Genomic DNA, 12,092 nt, shown 5'->3' on the forward strand with positions numbered 1-12,092 from the left:
AAACAAAATAAATGATTTATGCAAAAAACATTGTAAAACTCTTGATATTAAATTAGCATTCTCATCCTTTAAATTAATACATATTTTTCAACAAAAGATAAAACTCCTCAACATCTCTGCTCAAATGTCATATATAAACTTATGTGTAAAAGCTGTAATGCTTGTTATGTCAGTCAAACCACTTGACATTTGAGTAAAAGAATTGAGGAACATTTAAAGTTACAAAATCTTCTCATATAAACATATTAACATATTTATTCAAAAACTAGTTGCTTTAATTTAGCCAATAAAGACTCTTTTTCAGTATTAGACTACGCCCAAACTTTGCATCACTTAAAAGTCAAAGAAGCGCTACACATTATGTGGGAAAAACCTGATCTTAATAAACAGGTTTTTAATTACATGCTATCACTTCAGCTCTAATCTACATTTTCTATTACTCTATGACGTATGTATTACACTAATTATCTACATTTTCCAGTATTCTATGACGTAAGTTTTCACACCTTTCATGTATTCTTTTGTTTGAGTAACAAATAAAATTAATGTTTGTTTTCACTATATATTAAAATTTTTTTGTATTTAACAGTTTTATACTTGAAAATGATTATTGTATAATTGAAACATGTTGAAACTGAAAAAAATTGTTATATTTATTAGACACATATGAGACTTGGTTTTCTGTTATGTATATATGTAAACATGTTTTAACACATATATGTTTAAACAATTTTTGTTTAAAAAGAACCATTAACTGCCACCTCTAAAAGTTGCATGCAATAAGTGCAGTAAGGAGGAAATGTCAAAACTGCTATTCCATTTTAACAACAATAATTGATGGCATCTAATATGCATTTTTTTCATGGTTTTTATGGTTGTCCATTAAGAGTAAAATTTGATCATTTTTTGAACATTTGGCTAATTTTTTTATATCTTCTCGAATCTTTAAAAACAATTTCTCACTCATCTAATCACTTATTGGACTGTTTGCATAACCTATACAACCAGATGGTCCTAATTCTAAATAATTCAATAAAATTAATTATTTAGTATTAGGATCATTTAGAATTAAAATTGTTTAGAATTATGCAGTAGCAGTGTAGTGGAAGAGCACTTGCTTCATATGCAAGAGGTTTGGAGTTCGATCCCTATCACACCCCTGGTATTACTGCTCTCAACTTATTTCTCTGCTCAGCGGCCTTGTTCGTCAAGGTTTACGTTTCGAAATATAGAATTGAGAGAGGACTATAACCACAATTAAGTAGCCTCCTCGTCTGTAGTGGCCTTCTCGGCCTTGGGGAGGTGAATTTACATGGAAAATGTAATAATGATTTTTATAAATAACAATAATAATAATGGTTTTATTGTAATTTGTTATTAATTGTAGTATTAATTTGTTTTTAATTTGTTTTATAAATAATTATTATTTTATTTTATTTGATATTAGTTATTTAAAGTTAGAAAGTTTGTTTTAAACAATTTAGTTTTTTTTTTAATATTTTTTTTTGTGTTTCTGATTCTTTTTTCCATTTCATCTCTTTTTATTAAAACTTAACTATTTCAGGTATGTCAAAAGATTATATCTTTTAGTAAAGGTTTGACCTATTATTTTTTTTAAAACATACTTTTATATACTGCTATATATATTCATTTATATATTTAAGCATAGTAAGCATTAAAAACACTTAATCATTTTTAAACCTTAGAACTTTTTAACTTCTTAAGATTTTTCAAGATCAACTTCTTAAAGAATCTCGCGAGAATAACATGATACCAGAAAAAGCTCTTGGTGATATCTTTTCAAATTTATCCTCCATTTATAAGTTTCACTCTGATTTATTGTTACCAGATCTTGAAAGAAGATTAAAGGAATGGTATGAGTTTAGTATATTTACTGTGTATATATATATATATATATATAAATATATATATATATATATATATATATATATATATTCATTAATCATAATATATATTCATAATATCACTTTTGCGCTCCTTATGTAAAAAAATGCGCTTTAATTTTTCAGAAAAAGAAGAAAAAAACAAAGAATAGTGGAAGAAAAGATTGCTACCCCATGCCAAACCCTCAGTTGATCTAGCAGCACTCCTTTGCGGTAACAGGCTATAAAATAGTTGATGTATCTACTGAAACCCCCATTACTTCCTGCTTTTTCACAACGTTGTCTAATGCTGCCATTTATATATTAGTATATATATATGTATATATATATATTTGTATATATATATATATGTAAATATATATATGTGTATATATATATATATATGTGTGTATATATATATATATATATATATATATATATATATATATATATATATACAACCCTCGTAATTAGGATCGGCATTCGGCAATGCCGACCTAACTGCTGACCTGAATGTGTTTGAGGTCGGCAAAAAATTGCCGAACTCCTTTCTATGTTTTATGGTCACACCTTTGTATCTAATAATTATTGTTGACCTGATGCCGACCTCAAAAAGATTGAGGTCGGCAAATTATTGCCGACGTCATTTTTTCTAATTCTGAGGGTTGTATATATATATATATTTATATATGAGTAAAAGTTCCAGGTAACAAAAGAAAAATTATTCAATCTAAGATAAGTAAAATATATTTATTAGTTAAATTTTAACAAATATTTAAAGTTTTTCTCTAACACAGAAGCAAGAACACCTTCTGTGTTAGAGAAAAGTTTAAAATACTTGTTAAAATTTAACTAATAAATATGTTTTACTCATCTTAGTTTGAATAGTTTTTCTTTTTTTACTTGGAACTTTTACTCATATTAAATGAAATTTTTTTTTACTAAATATTTATATATATATATATATATATATATACATACATACATACATACATACATACATACATACATACATACATACATACATACATACATACATACATACATACATATATATATATATACATATATATATATATATGTATATATATATATATATATATATATATATATATATATATATATATATATATATATATATATATATATATATATATATATATATATATATATATATATATATATATATATATATATATATATATACATGTAGACATGTATATAACAATTTTGTTCTAGTTTTTGTTTGATTTTTATTAATTTGCTTGGTTTACTTTCTTTTTTTTTTATTCTAGGTATGCCTTAATATCAGAATTAAAAAAGTTGAAAAAAACGATGGAAAAGTTTAAAAACTTAAATAAGATTTTTCTTTAAAATAAAATTTCATAGACTGTGGATGGCCTCCCAACTTAGAGCCTTTAGTTGACACTTATGGCTAACTAAATTAGTCAATGTATATACACTTCACCTTCTTTATGGCCAAGTAAATCAGTTTGTGAGCGTAGTTTTGTTTACATCTGATTAGTTTCTGCAATGTTGAATAAAGAGTCTGAAAATCATAAAATTATTTTAAAATTTTATATAGAAAATCCACAATCATGTTCCTTAATTTCAATTTGACCATGACAACAATTATATGAAATCGTGGAAAGTCAAGATATAATGACAAAAGTAATCAATAGTTTGCTTTTTAACTCTTCATACAAATCCAACTTTCAACAAGGTTTAGTTACAAACTTTAAATGAAGTATATCTTTTAATAAAAGAGTATTAAAAAAAGAAAATCTGAAAAACTATCAAAAGTTACTAAAAGAAATAAAGGCAATTAGTCAAACCAGGGCTTGAATTTACACTAAAAAATCTAATTGCAAAATTTTTTTTATTTTTTGGTGGCATTTCATGGGTACCTAATAAGTAAATCACACTAAATTTAACTTTAAAATAGAAGTTGGATTTTATTGCTTTCCATGCAGAGATTTAAAGTAATTAAAATTCAAAAGTGCCTTATGTTGAATAAAAATCTCTGCGCAAATAACTAAGTGATCATACTTCTATTTAAAAGTTAAATTTAGCATGATTTACTTAATGGATGACCACTAATTAAGTCTCTGACAAAAGCATTCTGTGTGTGTGTGTATATATATATATATATATATATATATATATATATATATATATATATATATACACACACACAAACACTTTTGTGGATTTAGGTTAGCACTGTATAATTTGCACAATTTAAGTTTTAAAATGCCTACTTAAATTCAGACAGTTTTTCTTAAAAAGAAGAAAAAATAACATTTTTGCCATAATGTCCTTGGTAGTACCAGTCCAATTACAAACCCTCAGTCAATGTATGATGTATGTATGTATTTATGTATGTATGTATGTATGTATGTATGTATGTATGTATGTATGTATGTATGTATGTATGTATGTATGTATGTGTGTATGTAACAATTCCAAACCCTCAGTCGATGTACTGAAGCCCACACAGGTATTTTCTAGATATAAAAAATACACAAAAGTGTATATATATACACACACACACATATATATATACATACGCACTTTAGTGTGTTTTTTATATCTATATAGCACCTGCTTAGACCTAAACCTCCAATCAATGTATTTCAGTATGATTTTATCAATGACATTTAGGTTATGTAATTTTATATAGATTTATATAATAATATATATATATATATATATATATATATATATATATATATATATATATACACACATATATAAAACATAATATATTATATATATATAAAATATAATATATATATATATATAAAATATAATTTATATATATAAAATATAATATAATATATATATATATATATATATATATATATATATATATATATATATATATATATATATATATATATATGTATATATATATATATATATATATATACATACAGTGAAAACAGAATCGTACAAAATAATTTTTGCATTTTATTTTGCTAAAACTTGCTTTTATCTTGGTTAATAATGAAAATAACTTGTACTTGAAATAACTGAACCAAGTTTTGAAAAAATTTTTATGGCTTATTTATATTTAATCAGTAAAAATATATGAAAATGTGTTTGTTATACAATTTTTGATTTTTACTTACACAGATATTAATTTTTGGGCACAAAAATTAATTGTACAAAACTGTTTTATTATTTGTTATGAATGTTTATGGGTTTTTAGTTTATAAGATATCAATTTTATTATTGAATTTATATTTCTAGAGTATTATTTTCATCAATTAATAACATTTTTGATAAAAAAAGTCATTAAAAACTCTGTTCATTGAACATTATGGCACCCAAAGGTAAATATTTAAATACTACTCAACAAAAACTTGTTACAGACTTGGTTAAACAAGAAAATACTCATAGAAAAGTTGAAGAACTTACAAATATACCATTTACAACAGTTGGAGTACATAAATACAAACAATATGAAATGTTTGAAATTCGTACTGGAGGAGGACGAAAGCTAAAGATAATTTCTTTATCTTGTGGTGATAGAGAAATTTTAAGAATGATTAGAAAAAATCGGTTTGAAAGTGCAAAAAATGTAGCAAATCATCTAAAAACCTTAACAAGAAACACAATTTCACTAACATCAATTAGAAATTGCATTCATAAAGCAGGGTTTAGAGGATGTATAGCTCGGAAAAAACTGTTTTCAAAATCATACAAGAGAACAATGACAAAACAAAAAATCATACAAGAGAAGAATGAATTTTGTAAAAAAGTATTATTTAATGCCAGGATCATTTTGGAAAAAAGTACTTTGGTATGATTCCAAGTTTAATTTAAAAAAATCTGATAGTGCACAGAGAGCTTGGTGAAAGAGGGATGAAGCATTTAGTTTGAGTTGCACGAGAGGAACAGTTAAACATGGTGGTGGAAGTGTAATGTTATGGGTTTGTATGGCATGGAATGGTGTTGGTAAACTAGAATTTATTGAGGAAACTATGAATATTGATTTATATAACAATATATTGAAACGAAATTTAAGATCTCCTGCTAAAAGACTTTGATTGGCAAACAATTTTTTGTTTCAACAAGACAATGATCCAAAACAAACTTCTAAAAAAACTAAAACCTTTTTTGATGAAAATGGCATAAACGTTTTAGAATGGCCTTCACAGAGCCCAGATTTGAATCCAATAGAGCATTTATGGACTTTATTAGATAAAAAAATAGGTAATAGAGAATTTACAAAAAAGAAGATTTGAAGAAAGCTATTGTTAAATCATGGTCCAACATTGACAATAGTCAAATCAAATGTCTGGTAGAATCAATGCCAAAACGCTTTTTAGATGTAGTTAAAGAAAAAGGAGGACCAACTCAATATTAAAGTATGTTAATAAAATACAAAAACTTGAAGCTGTTTCTTAATTATTTTAATAAACTGGTACTTTTTCTTAGCTTTAACCTATAAAGTTTTTCTTGTACAATTATTTTGTGTGCAAGGGTTTTATCCCCGTCTCTTTGTTTCAAGTTCTCAACCAGGTAATTCAAAAGCATAAAGACAAATTTAACAATTTTTTCGAAGGTTTTTTACCATATGAATAATTGGAGAAAAAAAATAGCTCTTTATAATTACTGCATGATACAGTATTTTATTCAAAGTTGTTAATTTTATTAAAAAATTACTTTGCACAATTAAGTTCTGTTCTCACTGTATATATATTATATTATTATTATTATTATTGTATTATATTATATATATGGACAACTCTGCGAGAGTGACAATCATAACATTTGACACTCTTTAAGCTATGAAAAATGAACCAAAAATGGAAATGACTTAAAACTTTCCAGAAATGTGATATACTATCATATAATTTAGTATGCAAAAGTTATAGTATTAAAGTCTGAAACTTTTTTCAAAATTTGACTCTATGTAGCGTGACAATCGTATTGTTTACTTTTTATAACTTCTAAATAAAAACAACTTTGTCAGACTTAATACAGCGAATGGCATGTTAAAAAAAGAAATCATTTGTTGTGTGTTTTTAACACATATTGATATTATTATATGCTGAGTTTCATAGTTTTTACTGGAAATTTTATAAGTGTTTTTACTGGTTTTTGTTGTTGTGACGGTTATAACAAAAAATCTAATGTTATAAAACATCAAATAAAATAGCGCAATCAATTGACTAAAAAAGAAAAGATAAATGATTATAAAATCATATCAGTTATGTTAAAAAAAATGCACTTTATAACATTATCAAAGTTCTCAGTTAAGGTTTTTCGATACTGGAATTATTTAATTTGGAATAGGCAACCAAAGACTGGTTGCTATATTTATTTATACTTTATTACTCTACTAAATTTTTATTGATTAATGCCATTACAAGTTTATAAAAATAGTACAGTTTTGTTTATTAAAAATTCTGCATAATATTTTAATTTTGCCTTTAAGTCAAACTTAAAAGTATAAATTATTTAAAATCACGGCACTGAAACTTTTTTCAACGCATCACAACAGGGCTATATACACATCAAAAAATGTTTATACAACCCTTTCAATATATATATATATATATATATATATATATATATATATATATATATATATATATATATATATATATATATATATATATATATATATATATAGATTGTTGCATTTGGGAGTACAGAATGAAAAAAATGATTCTTATGCCAACAAATACGTCACTTTTAATTACTTTTGACTTTTGTCCAACATTTGCGTGTTGTCAGAAAGTTAAAATCATTAGTTTAACTACAAATTAATTGCTTTTTAAAAAAACCGCAAAAACGCAAATCTAATTGACCAGAATGTTTTTTAAACATTTTAAATGTTTTTAATAATATAAACAATGTTTGTTTTTGTTTTTTTTAATAAAATGTTTTAATTTTTTTTTTTTTAGTAAAATGTTTTTATTTTTATTTATTTTTACTGTAAATCATGCACAAGTGTTGCTACATCGACTATCTTATCGCCTGACTCACAACGGAGTGCTGCTACAAAAAAGCAAAATTTTATAAAATTTTCAAAAAAAGTTGTTATTTTATAAATATAACTATTTTAGATTTTATTGTATAAAATTGATTGTTTTTAACAATTTTGAAAAAAGGTAAGTTTTTCAAGGTTTTTTTTATAAATTTTTTTAAATAAAAATTTTATAAAAAATAACAACTGTTTTATAAAATTTTATAAAGTTTTGCTTTTTTTGAGTACCAGGTTGACATACTTTTGAAACACTTTTTGTAAGATAATATTAGGGGCCCATTAAATATTCAAGAGTCAGTTGGGACCACTAAAAATATTTCTTATTTAAAAATTTTTATACTATCTTATTCAGGAAATGGAGGAGCTCATATTTTAGTATGTTTGATTTGTGCAGCTAAAACTTTATACTTTTTGACCCACCCTAATATATATATAGTGTATATATATATATATATATATATATATATATATATATATATATATATATATATATATATATATATATATATATATATATATATATTTATATATTTATATATAGTATATACTATATATATATTTACTATATATATATATATTTATTTATATATTTATATATAGTATATACTATATATATATTTACTATATATATATAGTAGTTATCAATTCATTTATTAACTGAGTATTTGGGCTTTTTTTTTTTTATATGTATTAACTATTTAGTGATTTATATTTTCCTAAATCTTTTCGAAATGCCATCAATTAAAGTTAGAATAAATTTAAATTAGACTTACAAATTTGAAGTTTTCAATTAATATTTAAATTGGATAATGATTAATTACTTTATGATTAATTTATTTTAATTAATAATTTAGTATATTTAATTTGATGTTAAACAATTTTAGGACAACTAACCCAAAGATTGGGGATATTTTTAAAACACTAGGTCATTGCTTAGTGGTAAGTCTGGTGTTCATCAATACCATTTTTTTAATTTGTAGATTTATATTGTTAAAATATTGAAATTTATTTAGATATTTATATAAAAATTTCATGTTTTTTTAAGCTTTTTCTTTTTTTGAATTTTGAATTTTTTCTTTTTTTGAATGAAATTATTTATACTTAAAAGAATTTTTAATGTAAATTTTTTTTTAGTAAACAGTTCCTTGGTTTGCATTTTAAGATCGTATCAAATTAGTTGACTTTTTTTTATTTTATCATAAATTTATAAAACTTTTTATATTATATAATATTTCATTTTTTTGTTTATACAGTTATACACAGATTTTGTTAAGAACTTTGATAATTCTGTATCAACATTAAATTACTGGCTCAAAAAGTCTCCAAAGTTTGCAACTGCTGTTGAGCTTATTCAGGTAAATAGAAAGTATTTTAATTTATTGTAGTTATTTATTATTGAGAATTTTTTTTGCAACTAACCACTTTTAAGAATTCACCTCCATATAATTTAAAGGTCTATAAATAGAAGTTTAGTCTCCAGACCCCAAATTTTTTGTTCGTACCCATAACTGTTTCTGCTTTATGTAATGCTGATTGGTTAATATTTAAGTTTCACTTAGTGTTGTACTATTTTTATGTCAATAATTTTATTGCCTTCATGCTAATATATCATATAAATTAGGTTTGCAAAGAGTGTCAGTTATTTTATAATGTCTCTTGCAGTTAAAGAACTGCTTGCTAAAAAACTATTTTAATACTGTTAATTGATTCATAGAGTTTATATTTTGCATGGTGACATGCAACTGGGGTATTAAATGGAACTATATTTATCTATGGTACAAGATAGGTCGAGAAGCAGGTGTAATCCCACTTAAATCCTGACCACGCATATTATATTTAGTTAAAACAACTAGACCACGTTTTTTTAGATGTTTTGAGAACATTCAAGTTTATGTATGTTTTGATGTATGTCTAAAAGTTTCAACACGCTTAGTAACATTAATCTTTTTTAATCAAATATTTTTATATTAGCAAAACGTTTATAAACAAAGCAACGACTTATGTTTAAACTAAGCAACTACTTACGTTACAAAGCAACAACTTATGTTTAAACAAAGCAATGACTTATGTTGCAAAGCAACAACTTATGTTTAAACTAAGCAACAACTTACTTTGCAAAGCAACAACTTATGTTTAAACAAAGCAACAACTTACTTTTACTTTATAAGAAAGTTTTATTAAAAATTATATTAAGTTAAGTAAATAAATATAGATTAATTTTTTATTATTTAAAAAGTATGCATTTTTTATGTTAAATGTAAATCTTTAAAAACAATTTATACGATTTATAAAACAATACTTTCAATAACAGTTGTGGTTTTTAATGAAATTTTATTATTAGTCATTAAAATTAATAAAACTAACTAGCTGTCCAGATCCATAAAATACAGATCTTGATAAGTCTATTCTACACCAACCATTTCTATTTCTTATTTCAATATTTTATAGTAAGCGGTAGAAAAAATATATATTTTGTCTACCTCTTAAAGTTTTGCATAAAAAGTTATTTATAATATAATTAACTTTAAAAAATTTTAAAAGCGTCCGTAGTTGTTGTGCAAACTGCTATTTATCAGCAGTTCCGATAGTAATGTCTGAAGTGGGTATTCTAAATAACATTTAGAATACTCGCTTGAAATATGTTGAATAAGTACAATTGGTATAAAAAGTTTAAAAAACATTTGGAATTTGGAAATTGAAACTTAAAAATATGTGGAATAATGAACTTACCATGACCATTATAGTTGTTTTATTTCAATAATTTTTATTAGGTTGTTGAAAATAAAAATCTATCAAATCTTTATTTTGAGTTAAGTTATATAGTCAACACTTTAGAGCTTCTTATTGTAAAATTGTAAACTTCTATAAAAAAAAATTGGGTACAGACTTTAATTAATTTTTTTCTTTGTTAAGTTACTATTAAGTTTTCATTAAATTTTTTTTTCCAAAACAACTGCAGCTTATTTGAACTCTCGACCCGTTAATTAATTTTGAAGAAAATAAATGTATTATCCATAAGGCAAAAACTTATCTCTTTAATGCATGTTAAACACACAGACTAAGCACAATAATATCATAAGTATCTCTATCATGACATGCTGTTTTAATCTTGATAGAAATTTTAGGCTTTTTTATAAACTCTCTCCCTTTTGTTTGTTATAGTATATAATATCTATATATATATGTTATGTATATAACATCAATAGAACTTTGAAAATATTTTTTTTTGTATTTTAAAAAATTGAAAAAGATTTAAAAAAAAGTAAAATAAATGTGCAAGCGACAGGATTTGAACCCTTGCATTGTACTTCCGAAGCACAGTGAGTTAACCACTTCAGCCACTAAGGCACACTTAGCTACCAATGTTTTAATGCTATTTAATAAATAAAAGATGGAATAACTTTATAAAAAAGCAAATGCTGTAAATTAAAATTAAGGAAATATTGCCCCAATGAGTTTTTAAATAAAGCTAACCACTTTGACCACTTATGCGTGTTGTTCGATAAATGTTTTAACATTATTTAATAAACAAAAGACTTTATAAAGCAGTAAATAGACACTGTAAATAAAGTTAAGGAGATGTTGCGGAAATGTAGTTTTTAAGTAAATGTAAAACTGTAAAACTTTGTATTCGTTTTAACATTACATAATTTAAAGTTTACATAAGTTTGATATTTGCATACACTTTGGTTCACATTTGCTTATAAAAAAAGTACTGCAACTCTTTCTCACCATTAACACGAGTGTAATGAGTGCCGTGAGTTCCACGCAAACATGAATGAGTAACAGCAGGAGCAATTTCAGTATTAAAATATTATAAGATAATCAAATAAACTTACAGGTAACTGAACACAAACATGCATATATATATATATAGTGAATAACTAGTAGATAAACACTGCACCAGAGGTTTTAACAAAATACAAACATACATTTTTTTTTTTTTTTGTTATTCACCTTCTCAAGGCCGATAAAGCCACTACAAATGAGGAGGCTACTTAATAGTGGTTATAACCCTCTCTCAACTCTATAACTCCGAAACACAAACCTTGACGAACAAGGCCGCTGCGTGGAGAAACAAGTTGAGCGCAGTACTACCAGGGACTTGGTGGGGATCGAACTCGGAACCTCTCACTTATGAAGCGAGCGCTTTACCACAACACCACTACCGCTTTTAATATAAATTTATATAAAGTGAAATACAA

General features: G+C 24.4%; 1 protein-coding gene across 3 annotated transcripts in view; it reads left to right on the forward strand.

Moving 5' to 3' along the window:
- Positions 1–12,092, forward strand: part of LOC100206710 (FYVE, RhoGEF and PH domain-containing protein 2) — a 63,430-nt gene that overhangs the window by 18,675 nt on the left and 32,663 nt on the right. For all 3 annotated transcript variants that reach the window (XM_065800973.1, XM_065800975.1, XM_065800974.1), the window contains exons 4-7: positions 1,565–1,595; positions 1,726–1,874; positions 8,772–8,826; positions 9,141–9,242. In XM_065800973.1, the coding sequence (XP_065657045.1) occupies positions 1,565–1,595; positions 1,726–1,874; positions 8,772–8,826; positions 9,141–9,242 (337 nt within the window). The remainder of the gene's footprint in view (positions 1–1,564; positions 1,596–1,725; positions 1,875–8,771; positions 8,827–9,140; positions 9,243–12,092) is intronic.

Source organism: Hydra vulgaris, chromosome 07 (assembly GCF_038396675.1).
Source record: "Hydra vulgaris chromosome 07, alternate assembly HydraT2T_AEP".
Classification (NCBI taxonomy): Eukaryota; Metazoa; Cnidaria; class Hydrozoa; order Anthoathecata; family Hydridae; genus Hydra; species Hydra vulgaris.